Source organism: Stegostoma tigrinum, chromosome 7, assembly GCF_030684315.1.
Source record: "Stegostoma tigrinum isolate sSteTig4 chromosome 7, sSteTig4.hap1, whole genome shotgun sequence".
Classification (NCBI taxonomy): domain Eukaryota; kingdom Metazoa; phylum Chordata; class Chondrichthyes; order Orectolobiformes; family Stegostomatidae; genus Stegostoma; species Stegostoma tigrinum.
In genome coordinates, this window is record NC_081360.1 from 8,137,407 (window position 1) to 8,154,445 (window position 17,039).

At 43.2% G+C, this 17,039-nt stretch overlaps 1 protein-coding gene across 1 annotated transcript in view; it reads right to left on the minus strand.

Annotated features, from left to right (window-relative positions):
• LOC125453805 (GRIP and coiled-coil domain-containing protein 2-like) overlaps positions 1–17,039 on the minus strand; it is a 146,498-nt gene that overhangs the window by 81,593 nt on the left and 47,866 nt on the right. Inside the window, exons 5-8 of the mRNA XM_059647642.1 lie at positions 10,606–10,623; positions 8,943–8,990; positions 6,942–6,986; positions 3,065–3,115 (exon numbers count right to left, since the gene is read on the minus strand). Of these exons, the coding sequence (XP_059503625.1) occupies positions 3,065–3,115; positions 6,942–6,986; positions 8,943–8,990; positions 10,606–10,623 (162 nt within the window). The remainder of the gene's footprint in view (positions 1–3,064; positions 3,116–6,941; positions 6,987–8,942; positions 8,991–10,605; positions 10,624–17,039) is intronic.

Consider the following 17,039-nt stretch of genomic DNA (forward strand, 5'->3'; position numbering starts at 1 on the left):
TTCCTAAGTACGATCATTTGTAAGTCGGGTATTCATATATCAGGGACCCCTGCGTAACAGAGTGACCTTGCTTGCTTGCAGACATTTTGAATGATAGTAGTTGGGGCTCAAATCTCTCTCCACTCAGTTCTTGACAAATCGTAATTAAACCAATCCACAAACTGCCGTGTTCTTCCAGCCTCCTGTGGGTCTACCAAAACTGCTGTTAGACAGTTAATTTCTTTTCCTGCAAAGACACCTAGTGCCAGTGTAATGAAAGTATCAAAATCCAGTTTCCAGAAGTTAATTGCTCTTGTGTAACCACTAAGTGACCATAAACTTGCATTTTTCCTTCACGTTGTAAAGAAATGTGGTAATCCAAGCTTTCACCTTCCAAGATAATAAAATGTGAGGCTGGATGAACACAGCCTAGACTAGGCCCGAAACGTCAGCTTTTGTGCTCCTGAGATGCTGCTTGGCCTGCTGTGTTCATCCAGCCTCACATTTTATTATCTTGGAATTCTCCAGCATCTGCAGTTCCCATTATCTCTCTCTTTCACCTTCCAGTTTATTTTTCCAAATAAAATATCAGTATCTGAACAGAAAGAGACTTTTCAATGTCCAATATAACACTGGATTACAGTACTGGTAAACACGGGTCTTACTACAAAAAAAAACTGGAGTATGGATCTGTTAAGGACAGGTCTGTCACTCTATAACACAGGTGTAGTACTGGTGGATATTTGTCCATCACTATACAACACAGGTAGAATACAAGTAGGGACACGTCATTCCCTGTATGACACTGAGGTACAAAACTGGTTGTATTGTTCTGTCACTATATAATATTGCGGTACAATACATTGGGGTACAGTACTGTGGGGTCAAGTCTGTCATGGCATAATACTTCATCGTATGGCACTGGGATGCAGCTCCGTTACTCTAACACTTAGGTATCTTATTCGTGGTGACTCGTCCGTCACTGTGTTACTCAACTAAAGTCACTTTATAACACATCAGGTGCCATACCGTTGGGAATGGGTCTGTCATTAATCATGGCAACAATCTGACATAACTAATAGGAACAGGAGTAAACCATTTAACCTCTTAACTCTGCTATCTCATTCACTGAGATCACAGTTCATCTATAATTTAACTCCATATAATTGCCAATGTTCCAGATGTCAGAAAACCTCAGTTAACAAAAATCTAATAATCTGTTTTAAGACTAGCATTTGATCCAATATCGAGTGCCATCTCAGAAGAGAGTTTCAATGTAGATATGTACCCTATCCTAAACTGCCTAAGGAAAAGTTTTTCTAGTTTTCCTACTGTACAGCTTATGAACAAAGGCTAGACAGGTTGGGACTGTATTCACTGAGTTGAAAAGAATGAGAAGTGATCTCATTGAAACATACAGAGTTCTTAAGGGTCCCTTGAAGAAGGGTCTAGGCCCGAAACGTCAGCTTTTGTGCTCCTGAGATGCTGCTTGGCCTGCTGTGTTCATCCAGCCTCACATTTTATTATCTTGGATTCTCCAGCATCTGCAGTTCCCATTATCTCAAATTAATTCCATAAATTTTTGTCTCTGAATCAATCGGTGATTCTTTTGGATTCCCAAGTTACTGACCTCTTGTACTGTGAAAACTGATGACAAATAATTATTCAGCCAGCCCATTCTTCTTAGTGGCCATGCTTTCCACAATGAATGTTTATGTGTTAGATTTTACTGCAGATCTTCATGGACATAATGTAAAATTAGCTGAAGCATACTAACATTTGCACAGACAATAGAATTGTTATTCCAAATATGAAGGTTTGATTGAGTCTGAAGTTCAGTGAGACTCCATTTTTCCAGGTGTCAGGGTTGGCTTGGGCTGTGGATCCATACTTCATTTACAATGCTTGTTGCTACGCACCAAACTCACATTATATGTTCTGGGTGTAACGTGAGCAAAACCCAAGAGTCGTTTTTTTTAAACTGAAGAAGGGTCCAGACCCAAAATGTCAGCTTTCCTGCTTCTCTGATGCTGCCTGGCCTGCTGTGTTCATCCAGCTCCACACCTTGTTATCTCAGACTCCAGCACTGGCAGTTCCTACTATCCTCAAGAGTTGTGATACAGTGCCATCCACAAGCATCCCATACCATGAGCATGATAGTTGCTATCTTCTATAGAAGCTCAGACATCCACATGCTGAGGAAGTGAGCACAAACTTAAGCTGGGCATGCAGGTAGACAGAAAATTCAAGTTTTGGTCCCTAAATTTGATGGCACAACTAACCGCAGAGACCTCAAATCATGCATCTGACCACACAGACGATGTATCTGTCCACAGTCAAACTACGTATATCTGACTACAAGGAACCCAAATCAACCTGAGTATCTGAATGCACCTACCCCAAAACATGCTGTCCCCAAAACAAACTGTTTCACGCCACACAACCTCAAATCAAACCAGATAAATGACCAAACAGATTCAAAATAAACAACATAAACGGCCACAGAGACCCCAAATCAAACTGTATCCGAACACAGAGACCCAAATAACATTGTGTATCTGACCACACAGATCTCAAATCAAACTGTGTATCTGAGCATTCAGAACCCAAATCAAACTGTGACCCTGCTTAAACATAGTCAATAGCTTTCAGTTGGGTGAGCTCTTCTGGGTCCCATCAATAGCATCAATCTGCATAATATCTACGAAACATCAGAAAGCCGAAACATTCCTCACAAAATATAAATCAGGAGTGATTCCTCTGGTGTTCCAAGGCACCACATTGGTCCCAGACATTCAGATTAAATGATGCATAAATGCCAAAATAGCACAATGAGTATTTGCTCAGTACTTGACATCATAACTGTTGTGAAATCAGAATTAACCATTTGCAGCAAATCTGGTTAAAGGGAGACATGTAGGAAAGTCCTGAGAACATCCCATTCCATCCCCAGTGCCAGAGAAAGCCAGCACTTTCACACAGGCTGACAGAAATCCACAACATTTCCAGACAGGAACTTGCCAGGGAACCAAACAACAAACCAAGGTCTCCTAAATCATGGTTATAGAATTAAAATGGAACTAACCCGGGCACTACCACGACTCCCCACTGAGGTCCAGTCATCTTCATCAGATACCTGCACAAGAAACAAGAGATTGAAAAAAATAAATGGTACCCTCTGAGCATTTGGAAATAGAGGGAACAAAGCAAATCAATGCAGGGAGACACACACATATATACAGAGTGGATGAGAGAGAGACACACATGCCAAGTGAGAGACATAGAAAGAGAACATGTGAGAGAGAGAACGGTGGGAGGTAGAGAGATATATATACACACACACACACACACACACACACACACACACACACACACACACACACTCACAAAGGAGCAAGAGACAAAAGGGAGATGTAAACATGAAGAAGACAGCAACACAGAAAAAACAGCGGAAGAGAAAGAAGGACAGAGGAAAGAAGGAGACACAGACAGAAAAGAAGAAACAGCAACATAAAAACTATGAGAGCAAACTAGAGAGGAATACAAAAACTGATAGTAAGGACTTCTTTAAATGTATTAGAAAGAAGAAGTCAAAATGAATTGAAGGAGAGAGTTAAGGGGAACGAGGAAATGGCAGTGAACTTAAACAGATCTTTTGTATCAATCTTTATAGTGGAAGCCAATTTGAATATCCCATTAATTGTAAAGAATATGGGGAGGAATTAACTACCATCACCATCACTAGAGAACTAGTAATAAATGGACTAATGGGGCTAAAGACAGATAAATCCTCTGGGGTCCTGATGGTTTGCATCCTAGAATACATAGGTTTTAATTTGCCAGAACCCCTTGGACTCTGGAGAAGATTGGAAAACTGCCAGTGTGACACCACTATTCAAAATGAGAGGGAGGCAAGAAGGAGGTAACTGCAGGCTGATTATCCTAACATCTATTGTTGGAAAGATGTAGGAATCAGTTATTAAGGAAATAATAGCAGCACATTTGGAAAATCATAATCTAATCAAGCAGAGCTTCATGAAAGGGAAACTTACTAGAGTTTTATTTTGAAGAAGTCTCAACCAGAGAGAATAGATGGGAACTAGTAGATATGTTGGACTTCTATACGACATTTGATAATCAGTATGACAAAAGGTTAAGTCATAAGAGCCCATGGTGTTGGAAACAGTATATTGCCATGAACAGTTATTGACTAATGAGCAGGATACGAGATTTTTTTTCCAGGAATTCCACATCATTGGGGTTCCATAGTGATCAGTGCTGGGTCTGCAACTGTTTTCAATATATATTGATGACTTAGAGGAAGGAAACAAATGTACTACAGCCAGATTTTCAGATGACACAAGAATAGTTGTAAAGACAAGTTATGAGAGAGGTATGAATAGTTTATAGTGAGACTGATAGGTTAAGTAGGTGGACAAAATGTCAGCAAATGCAATCTAATGTGGAAAGAGCTGAAGCTGTTTATTTTGGAAGTGGGAACAAAAGAACAGGACATTTCAATGGAGAAAATCTGCAGAAAGCTGCAAAATAAAGGGACTCGGAGGTACTTGTGCAAGAAACACATTAAGCTGCCATGCAGTTATAGCAAATAATCAGGAAGGCTAATAGAAAGTCGTCCCTTGTTTCAAGGAGGTTGGAGTATACGTGTAGGAAGTCTTTCTGCAAATGTACGAGGTGCTGGTGACCTGTGTCACATGGAGTAATGTGACCCATTTTTGGTCCACTTATTTAAGGTCTCATTGGAGACCATTCAGAAAAGCTTCATTGGAATGATCCCTGGTATGGAGATATTATGAACAAAGGTTGAAAAGGGTGGGAATCTACTGCTGCAGAGTTGGGTAGAGTACTTGTGGATTGGGAAGCACGGAGTTAGAATTTGGTGTTTATAAAATGGTAGGGCGGATGGAAAGCATTGCATGGTCCCTTTAAAAGATTATGTGATTTTTCTGTCTTTAGACTTAAAATGGATGTTTGTGAGCAGCAGCTTGAAAGTTTGTAAGTACACAGAGAGCATCCAAATTGAAATATTTGTATTGAAAGGTCATACAATTTGCAGGCCAAGCAGCAGTTTTACTAAGACAACAGGCTTTTGAACCAGGCGCTTAGATACCAAAAATCAATTAAATTTAAATCTGATTGTTTTGAAAATATAGGACTAATCCTATTGTAGGAAATGTTGACATGTCATCAAGGGTATAAAAGAAGAGGGTAGTTGGACAAGGACTCCAGAGCTCGCTGCCATCTGCTAGAACTAACGGCCTTCAGCCCTCAACAGACAATTGCTAGCTCTCTCAGCCTCTCCTATGTCTGAGAGAAAGTACCATCTAATTAACAATGGCACAACTAGTTAATATTCCTGACAGAAGAATCGGTGAAGAAGTTATTACTGACAAAAGAATTGACAGAAAAGGTACAGAATGTTCTGGGTGACACGTAAGCATGCTGTAATTTTGACAGACTAAATTCTTTATTTATTATATAAGTGGGACTTGTATTTATAGGAAAAGCAATACCATTAGAGTCTTGCTTTATTCGGGAATAGTTAGTAGTTAGAAGGCATGTATTCAGTTTGTTAATCATTTTGTTAATTTGTTCACTGTTAGAGTTAGATACTGGTTGATTGTTAAAGCGACTATCAGGGACTTATTTTGTTTGACCACTAGAAGTTGCTGAAACACAGGATACACTTTTTACACTCTATTTACAGGTTATAGATGCTTAGGTTATAGGTGCTTCTATTTGGTTGTTTTGGTGTTAGTTCTCAGGGTTGGGGGTCAACCTCCACATTATAACACACAGGGGAATCAAGGGTTATGGGGAAAATGCAGAAAGTAGACTACAGGAATGTCAGATCAGCCATGATCTTATTGAATGGCAGAGAAGGTTCAAGGAGCTGAATGGCCTACCCCTGTTCCTTTTTAATGGTTTTAGGGGATGTAATGGCCAAGTGATATTATTGCTAGACTATTAATCCAGAGACCCAGGAAATGTTCAAGGTGGAATTTAAATTCAGTTTTTAAAAATCTTGAATTTAAAATATAATGATAACCATGAAACCACTGTCAAACGTTGGAAGAATCCATCTGGTTCACTAATCACAGTGTAGTTTGTACATTCCTCCGTTTGTCTGTGTGGGTTTCCTCTGGGTGCTCTGATTTCCTCCTACGGTCAAAAGATGTGCAGACCATGCTAAATTGCCCATGATATCTAGGGATGTGCAGCCTACGTGGGTTAGCTATGAGAAACGCAGGGTTACAGGGACAGGGTAGGGGAGGTTGATCTGGGTAGGATGCTCTTCGGAGAGTCAGTAATGGACTCAATGAGCCAAATGTCTTGCTTCCACAACGTAGGGATTCTAAAATTCTAAGAATCTGTTGTCTTTACCTGGTTTGGTCTACACAGCATTCCAGACCCATAGCCAAGTGGTTGACTCTCAACTGGTTCTAGGCAATTACAGATGGACAATAAAATGGTGTAGCTATCAATGCCCCTATTCCTGAATGAGTAACACAAAAACGAGGAAGGATCCTTGACAGAAGCACTGATGCAGGGCCAGGAAGAGAGCCACAGCAGGTGATTCTCAGACTAGGCACAGATATTTAACATTAAAATTTGATGAGAACAGTCTCAGGAAATGATGATGTGGTTATATAGTCCAACGCTGCTGATAAATTAAGAAGGACAATGAGGAACAGGTTACTGTGTCACAGTCACACAATGTCACAGGAAGTTGACAAGTTGAGAGACAGAATTGAAAAAGAGCCAGACAAGGCAAGAAACAACAGAACTAAAACTTATAAAAACAGAGAGAGGGAAAAACAGAGAAAGAGTGTAGGAGAGAGAGAAAAATTAGAGGAGGAAAGACAGTGACAGACAGAGAGGGAAAGAAAGTGGAGATCAGACAGAGAGAGAGAGAGAGAGAGAGAGAGAGAGGTACAAACCGAAGTGTGTCTTCTGAACCTGGGAGAGTATTTCTCACTGTCTTCCTGCAGAGCCAGGAGAAGAAAAACGCGGGAGTTTGTGAACAGTTTGATCAAGGGTACAGCAACAGTTAGTCAGGAATATTTCACAAACTGAAAATGGTGAAAGGATTATAGCTTTTAAAGGATGCATGCAACCCAAAATGTGAAAGATGTGGAGAGATGTGGGCTGGAAGATTCATCACTCACTATAGAAGGAAGTCAGAGCTGGAACCTGAAAACCACATAATTTTCTATATGATGCCATTTTATGACTGAAGTAGATGAGAGACTGATGGTACCAGGAGTGGTGGGGAGATGTTGGCAGGGGGGGTTACAGGACATGGACACAGTAGCAGCTGAAATAGCTCTGAGGCCTTTGTGAGAGTAATGAGGCAACTCCCAAAAGCCTGACAGCAGGAAAGGACACTTTCATTACTTAATCTCCTTGAAAAGGTGTCGGCAAGAGAATACTTTAAAATATAAAAACCATGGTAACTCATGCATAGGCTACAGCACAAACATAACGGACATTCAGAAATTCCAGATGTTACATTGATGCCCTTTGTGGTTTTCTATTTTAAACCACATAACAGAGAATCAGGTTGTAGTTGAGACTAATATCTTGAATTTTATTTGCAATATTAACTAGTTATATGGATACAACATCATAGATTTACACAGTTTGTCTGGATTCTGTTCTTACTCATGTTATTGACATTATACATACATGGCTTCCTAACTGAAGACACTACCCTGACTCTAATACATGGACAGAGAGTGAACACAGATGAGGTAGCTATCTTTACTCTGGAAAATCACACTTTGTGATGTAATGTGTCTCTTTCTTAAACGTACAGTCCTGTCTGGCCTCGGAATCTATGTTATAATACAATACGAACACAAATAACTGGAAATATAGTGTTTGCAGAGGTACGTGAAGGTACAGTTTTTACTATGAGGTATAAGGGATGTACAGAATGTACACAGGGACATGGGGTATATTGCATAGGCCTAGGTACAGTGCCTAAACAGAGGTATGTGAAATTAGTATAGTATGTACACAGATACAGTGGGTGTACATAGTTACGTAGTATTGTAGTATGTATGTTACAGTGCATAGACTGAAGCATATGAAAGTACAGTGCATGTAGAGGTAACAGTTCATACACCGAGGTACAGTACATACAGAAGTACATGGAAGTATAGTGCGTGCATATACAGAAATACATGGAAGTTTTCTGTCCAGAGATACAGTGCATATGTAGAGGTACATGGAAATAGTGTGTACGCAGAGGTATAATACATACTCATCAGTATAGAGTATACAGACATACACAGGATGTGCACTGTACACAGATGTACAGTGCATACAGAGATACACAAGATGGTACACCAAAGTTTAGTGTGAACACAGAGGTACAAGTAAGTACTATGTGCACAGACTATGTTACTAGAGGTACAGTGTGTAACCATTAGTACGTTAGAACTACAGTGCATAAAGAGGTACACCGGCATACTGTGCATACACAGAGGCACACAAAGGTACATGGAAGCATTGTGCATACACAGTATATCTTCTTGAACCACTGTGTACATTAATAGTACATGAAGGTACAGTGCATACATACAAGTACACTGCAATATGGAATCTTTGGCAGAAATGGGGTTCAGTCTTGATCAACAGAATAGATTTTTCACAAAGTACTTAATAGCTAGTTACATGATAGAGTTACATGAGCGTCCTTTGTGAAACTGCAAGATAGACTTTAGAGTAAGTACACAATATTGTTAGCTTGCAATTTAGAACATGGTTGTAGCTCCTCCCAGGAACAGGAGCCCCCTACATCCTGATGGGTGAAGTTTATCACATGATGTCAGTTAACCCTTTCAGTTACTGTCTTATACAGCAATAACCTCAAAGATTACTTCCAAATGGGAGAGGTGGGAAAGTGAGGATTCTACAAATTGTGCAGATATTACCATCCACTGCTCGATGTCTCCAAATTTTGAATCCAGCCCATAATATTTCTAAGAACAGAAAAGGAAGAGTTTAGGAAAGGTGGAGATAGGGGAAGACAAGATTAATTATGAACATGGAGGTACACTGATTATGTTAAAGATCATGCAGTGTTTCAGAACCACAGGCAAAAGTAAGCAGCCTTGTACAACATGTATTACTGAGCTATGTGAGAGACACCAAACAAACACTTGGATGGAGGGGGCTGAATGTTCCTGTGGGGTTGGGACGTCCATGCGAGGACTAAATGGGAATCTTCAAGACACTAGTCATTGACTGAAGCACAATATTTGAGAAGGCAGCCTCGAAAGTGATACAGGCTGCCAAAGCTGAAGACCCATTCAAAGGACCAGCAGCTCTGCAGCCTTTGCAATAACACCCCCTCAACACAGCTCCCACCCTAGAAGAGGTGAGCACTGCTGAGGGAGATTGAAGACGCCCAAGCCTGGAAGGTTTAAGCACTGACAGAGCTGTAGAGTGAGCAGCCAGTACCAGCCTGTCCCTTTGAGAGCCAAAACAGAGAAGGTAGCTATCCTGATATGGGGTGCCCCTAACTTCCCACTTCCGTTCCTTCAGCCCCAAGAAAATTCGATGCAGAGACACACCCAGAGGCAGAAACATTGACCCATGCAGACAGGCTCTGACAGAAACATGTGCAGAGAGACAAAAGCACATCTAGAGACGGGAGCCCACCCAGAGACAGACATCAATAGAGACACATTCCCACAGTGATACCCCCTAGGCATGTTCCAAGAGACCATCATAGTGACAAGCGCACTCACAGGCCTACTCACTCAGAGGCATTTCCAGAGACTAAGCCAAACACAGTCATGCCCATAAACAGACAGAGATATAACACATCAGAAACAGATATCTTAGAACTATGTACAGTCTAAGACTGAAACTCCCAAAACAGGATTGGGACTTTCAGAAGTACGATCCTTGACCCACACAAACATAGACACTTATACTATTGCCAGCAAAAGATTGAATGTGCAACTCAACAGTGAACTAGAGGCTGGAAGGTCAGCAGTGAAATCAGAAAACACATTTTCACACAAAAGGTTGCAGATATCTGGAACACAATTTCTGAAATGGCTGAAGCTGCCAAGAGTGAACAAAGCTTTGAAAATGATCAATAAATTTTTGCTCAGTAAGAGAGTGAGGTGAGATTTTGGATTTAAGGCAGGCAAATGGTGTTAAGGTACATTTGCAAATTAGGCTGAATGGCTTTGTCCTGTTCCTATGTTAGTTTATAAACAGTTTTGGTCTGTGCCAAGGCTGTGGATCAGTGCCAATTGGACAAATGGGCAGGGACAAGATACCAGGCTGCCCATGTTTTTGCTGCTTAGGGAAATCAGAGACCCCCAGCCTGTGGACAATGGCCCAACATATCGGCACAGACTGGTCTGTGTTGGAAACTAAATTGCAGTGACAGCCTGGCGATGGAAGACAAATCTGGAAAAAAATAAACAGAACAGAAGAAATCCTGGGTTTAAGCAAACAGTTGGGCAGATTTTCAAATTCACTGCTAACTGGCTATACCTCCAAACCAACACCAATATGCAAATGAAGTCAGTGCATGCAACAATGATGGATAACATAGCAGCCAACAAGAAGGCTCACCTTTTGAACCTGGTAGATCTGCCGAGCGGAGAAAATTGGAAGGAAAATAACAAAAGAAAGAAGTTAAATAGATTGAAAGTGCAGACAGAGTTGCAAGGTTTCAGTTAGAAAGAGCAATTGGACCCAAGTGAAGCTTGAGGTATTTTATTTTGTACATCCTTGCCAACCACAGGATAAATTGGACCCAGTTTTTTGTATTTTGGGACTCTGGCATGTCACCCACAGGGTCTGCCAGGTACAGACCAAGTTGACATACAGTGAAAAGCCAAACTCCAAACTGAGTGCAAGATGCAAGAGGCCCGTTTTGAACCTGCTCACTCAGATCAGGAGAAATGAGCTCAGACCTGCCTGTCTCTCGATTACATTCAGTACTTAAACAGCTGACAGCTAAAATGATCAATGGAACATTTGTTGCGTCAGAGTACAGATGGTTCAAAGCTCCTTCAACCCTGTACAAAGCTCAGAAATATCACAGAGGAAAGTAGTTATACAGAAGATCTCTGCAAACTGGAAAATTCAGAAAACTTTTCCAGAATACAGTGCAGCCAGCAAGAACAGTACTGCTGAGAATGGCATATACATGCTGAGATGGAGGGTAGGTATAGCACACCAGGATGCATTACAGCCTGGCATCAACTGGAATTACAGCCGGGCAACTAAGAGAGCAACAACGGGCTGTCTATGGATGTAACCAGTTTTAGTTGGGTGTCTATGGGTATTGACCAGGGGTTCTATAGGAGTTAAATTTGCTCATCTACAACAGTTAAAGATAGATCTCTGCTGGAGTGATGGACAGCCCTCCATCTGGATGATTACCAATCTTTTTAAAATGTGTTTTTGCCATTGGAAATTGCTGGCAATGCTGGTATATATTATCTGCCACTTGTTGCCGTGCTGTGGCTACTGATTCACTTTCTGAATGGATGACAGACCATACGGTGAAGCTCTACCTTCTACAATGCTGCTCAGCACTTGGCCTTAAAGATTATGAATGTGGCCTCAAACTAATGTGCAACCTTTTGAGTATTGGAACTTAAGATGTGCTCTGATCAAAGTGTTTAAAATATTCAAATGAAATGGATTTCATTGGGTTAATGTGGAGAAACTAAATTTAGGACACAAAAGCTTTAATTTTAAATTGCACATTCAATGTGAAATCAGGAAGGAGGTCTTCAGCACGAAAGAAAGGTGCAATTTAGAAATAATGGGAACTGCAGATGTTGGAGAATCCGAGATAACAAAGTGTGAAGCTGGATGAACACAGCAGGCCAAGCAGCATCTCAGGAGCACAAAAGCTGACATTTCGGGCCGAGACCCTTCATCAGAAAAGGGGATGGGGAGAGGATTCTGAAATAAATAGGGAGGGGGGGGGGGGGGGGAGGCGGACCGAAGATGGATAGAGGAGAAGATAGGTGGAGAGGAGAGTATGGGTGGGGAGGTACGGAAGGGATAGATGAGTCCGGGGAGTACAACAGGTCAAGAGGGTGGGATGATGTTACTAGGTAGGAAATAGAGTTGCGGCTTGAGGTGGGAGGAGAGGAAGAACAGGTTAGGGAGGTGGGAACGCGCTGGGCTGGTTTTGGGATGCAGTGGGGGGGGAGGGGAGATTTTGAAGCTGGTGAAATCCACATTGATACCATTGGGCTGCAGGGTTCCCAAGCGGAATATGAGTTGCTGTTCCTGCAACCTACGGGCAGCATCATGATGGCACTGCAGGAGGCCCAGGATGGACATGTCGTCTAAGGAATGAGAAGGGGAGTTGAAATGGTTGCGACTGGGAGGTGCAGTTATTTATTGCAAACTGAGCATAAGAGTTCTGCAAAATGGTCCCCGAGCCTCTGGTTGGTTCCCCAATGTAGAGGATGCCACACTGGGTACAGCGGATGCAGTATACCACATTGGCGGATGTGCAGGTGAACATCTGCTTGATGTGGAAAGTCATCTTGGGGCCTGGGATGAGGGTGTGGGAGGAGATGTGGGGGCAAGTGTAGCACTTCCTGCGGTTGCAGGGGAAAGTGCCGGGTGTGGTGGGGTGGAGGGGAGTGTGGAGCGGACAAGGGAATCGCAGAGAGAGTGGTCTCTCCGGAAAGCAGACAAGGGTGGGGTTGGAAACATGTCTTTAGTGGTGGAGTTGGATTGTAGATGGCGGAAGTGTTGGAGGATGATGTGTTGTATCCAGAGGTTGATGAAGTGATATGTGAGGACTAGGGGGATTCTCTTTTGGCGGTTATTGCGGGGTCAGGGTGTGAGGGATGAGGTGCGGGAAATGCGTGACCAACCCTAACCCTAACCCTAACCCTCCAACATCATTGTTCCCCAACCCCACACCGCCCACTTCTATCTCCTTCCTAAAATCCACAAACCCGCCTGCCCTGGTCGACCTATTGTCTCCGCTTGCTCCGGCCCCACCGAACCCATCTCCACCTATCTGGACTCCATTTTCTCCCCCTTGGTCCAGGAACTCCCTACCTACGTCCATGACACCACCCACGCCCTCCACCTCCTCCAGAACCTCCAATTCCCAGGTCACCAACACCTCATTTTCACTATGGATGTCTAGCCCCCATACATCTGCATTCCCCATGCAGATGGCCTAAAGGCCCTCCACTTCTTCCTGGCCTACAGACCTGACCAGTCCCCTCCACCGACACCCTCATTCGCCTAGCTGAACTCGTCCTCACCCTCAACAACTTCTCTTTCAATTCCTCCCACTTCCTACAGACAAAGGGGTTGGCCATGGGTACCCGCATGGGCCCAAGCTATCCCTGCCTCTTTGTAGGTTATGTGGAAGAGTCCCTCTTTCGCACCTACACTGGACCTAAACCCCACCTTTTCCTCCGTTACATTGATATAACATTGGCGCCGCCTCGTGCTCCCAAGAGGAGCTCGAACAATTCATCAACTTCACCAACACCTTCCACCCCAACTTTAAGTTCACCTGGACCTTTCTGTCTCCATCTCGGGCAACCACCTAGAAACCGATGTCCATTTCAAGCCCACCGACTCCCACAGCTACCTGGAATACACCTTCTCCCACCCACCTTCCTGCAAAAATTCCATCCCCAATTCCCAATTCCTTCGCCTCCGCTGCATCTGCTGTCAGGATGAGGCATTCCACTCCGTACATCCCAGATGTCCTCGTTCTTCAAGGACCACAACTTCACCCCCACAGTGGTCAAGAATGCCCTCGACCGAGTCTCCCGCATTTCCCGCACCTCAGGCCTCACACCCCGTCCCGCAATAAGCACCTAAAGAGAATCTTCCTAGTCGTCACATACCACCCCACCAACCACCAGATACGACGCATCATCCTCCGACGCTTCCGCCAGCTACAATCCGACCCCACCACTAAAGACATTTTTCCAACCCCACCCTTGTCTGCTTTCCGGAGAGACCACTCTCTCTGCGATTCCCTTGTCCGCTCCACACTCCCCTCCAATCCCACCACACCCGGCCCTTTCCCCTGCAACTGCAGGAAGTGCAACACTTTCCCCCACACCTCCTCCCTCATCCCCATCCCAGGCCCTAAGGTGACTTTCCACATCAAGCAGATGTTCACCTGCACATCCGCCAATGTGGTATACTGCATCCGCTGTACCCAGTGTGGCTTCCTCTACATTGGGGAAACCAAGCAGAGGCTCGGGACCGCTTTGCAGACCGCTTTGCTTGGTTCGCAATAAACAACTGCACCTCCCAGTTGCAAACCATTTCAGCTCCCCCTCCCAATCCTTAGACGACATGTCCATCCTGGGCCTCCTGCAGTGCCAAAATGATGCCACCCGTAGGTTGCAGGAACAGCAACTCATATTCCGCTTGAGAACCCTGCAGGCCAATGGTATCAATGTGGATTTCACCAGCTTCAAAATCTCCCCTCCCCCCACTGCATCCCAAAACCAGCCCAGCACGTCCCCGCCTCCCTAGCCTGTTCTTCCTCTCACCTATCCCCTCCTCCCACCTCAAGCCGCACCTCCAAATCCTACCTACTAACCTCATCCCGCCCCCTTGACCTGTCCGTCCTCCCCAGACTGACCTACCCCTCCCTACCTCCCCACCCATACTCTCGTCTCCACCTATCTTCTCCTCTATCCATCTTCGGTCCGCCTTCCCCTTTCTCACTATTTATTTCAGAATCCTCTCCCCATCCCCCCTCTCTGATGAAGGATCTTGGCCCGAAATGTCAGCTTCTGTGCTCCTAAGATGCTGCTTGGCCTGCTGTGTTCATCCAACTCCACACTTTGTTATGTGCAATTTAGAAAACAGGTTGTCATTGTCAGGGCACTCGGTGCTTTAGAAGATGAATTTTTTCGTCTTTCGTTAGATAACAGCGTGAAAGGATACTGAACAAGGGGGTGGGGGAAATGAAGTTGTTGCAGGATCAAAAATAATCTGATTTGATTAGGTTTGTAGATGATTAGGTGTAGGAGCAAAAGTAGGCCATTCTGCCCAGTGGGACTGCTTTGCCATTCAATAAAATCATGGCTCTGACCCCAAAAACACTTGATTACATCATTGACTAAAAATCTGTCTATCTCAGCCTAGAAGATACTTAATGACCCAGCTTCCCAGCCTTCTGCGGCAAGGAATTATGTACAGTACCCTCAGAAGAGAAATGCCTCCTCATCTCTGTCTTATATGCACGTTGATCAGTGCATGGAGTATGGGATTTGGGACATTATGGTGCAGCTGTACAGGACATTGGTGAGGCCACTTCTAGAGTACTGAGTTAAATTCTTCCCTCCCTGCTAATAGGGAAAATTATTTTCGGGCCTTTTTCCCCTGGAATGTCGGAGGTTTAATGGTGACCTAATAGAGGTTTATAAAATCATGACCGGCATGGATAGATTGAATAGCCAAGGTCTTTTTCACAGGGTAAGGCAGTCTAAAACTAGAAGGCATAGGTTCAAGTTGAAAGGTGGAAAGATTTTAACAAGGATCATGCAAGAGGGTGGTGTGTGTATGAAACGAGCTTCCAGAGGTGGTGGAGGACGCAAGTATAATTACATTTAAAATACATTTGGATTGGTACATGAATAGGAAGGGTCCGGAGGGATATGGCCCAAATGCTGGCAAATGGATTAAATCAGTTTAGGATACCTGGTTGGCTTGGATGAGGTGGACCAAAGGGTCTGTTTCCATGCCGTATGACTCTATAATTGCTTCCTCTGAGATTACACCTTCTGATCCTAGACTCCAGTGAAGGGAACCAATCCCTACAAGTCCCCTAAGAATCTTGTACATTTCAATAATATCTCCTGTCTAAGTTCAGGCTGCTCAACCATTCCTCTACATAGATCTCTTCTTACTCAGAAATGACCTAGTGAACTTCCTTCAACTATCTCCAACGCCAGTATATCTATCCTTAGAAAAGACCAAAATTGTTTACAGTATTCCAGGTATGATAATTAATGCCTTTAATTTGAGCAAGGCTTCCCTTCCATTGTCAATAAAATAGAGGTCAACAGTTCATTTGCCTTTCCTATTACCCACTGAAATTGGATGCCAGCTATTTGGGATTCTTGCACGAAAATCTCCAAATCTATCTTCACTATGGTATTCTGCAGTTTTTCTTCATTTAATAACATTCAATTGGTACAGTGCACAAACTCACAATTTTCTATACCATATTCCATCAAGTCCATGAGCACTCTCTCAACCCATCTGCATCCCCCTGCAGACACTGTATCATCCTCACTACTTACCTCCTCACCTATCCCTATGCTAGCCATAAACTGGTGACAGTGCATTCACTTCTATTCCCATCTTAAAAAGTTGCTTTATCTACAGCATCTTATGGAATGCCATTTGTAAACCCAGACACATCACATCTGTTGGTTCCCCTGATTGCTACCTCCTCAAAAAAATTCTAAAAGATTCTGAGGAAGGGTCACCAGACCTGAAATGTTAACTCTTTACAAACACTGCCAGACCTGCTGAGCTTTTCCAGCAGCTTTCGTTTTTGTCCCTGATTTAAAGCATCCGCAGTTCTTTCAGTTTTTATTCTAACATATTTATTCAGCATGCGTTCTCCTTCATGAAGCCATGCTGACTGTTCTGGATTAGTTTATATAAATGGGCTTGCGGGAACGAACCAGTGACTTCTATTCCAAATAATCTGAGATGGGGAATTCTCAAGAGATGATGTAAGAATTTCAAATGTACGTTGGATTCAGCAGACTTGTTCCCAGGTTGGTGGGATTGTCCTGTCAAGAGACATCAGGAAAACAGGGTGTGTACTCTCTTGAGTTTCAAAGAATGAGAGGCAATTTCACTTAAACCTACACAGAATACATAGAGTTAGACATGATAGACTGTTGAGGTGTCTAGAACCAGAGAACACTATTTAAAATGAGACAAATGCTATTTAGGACTGAGATAAGGATTGAATTGTAAAACTCTGGGAATTTCCTACCACAGAGGTTTAGGTTAGATTAGAT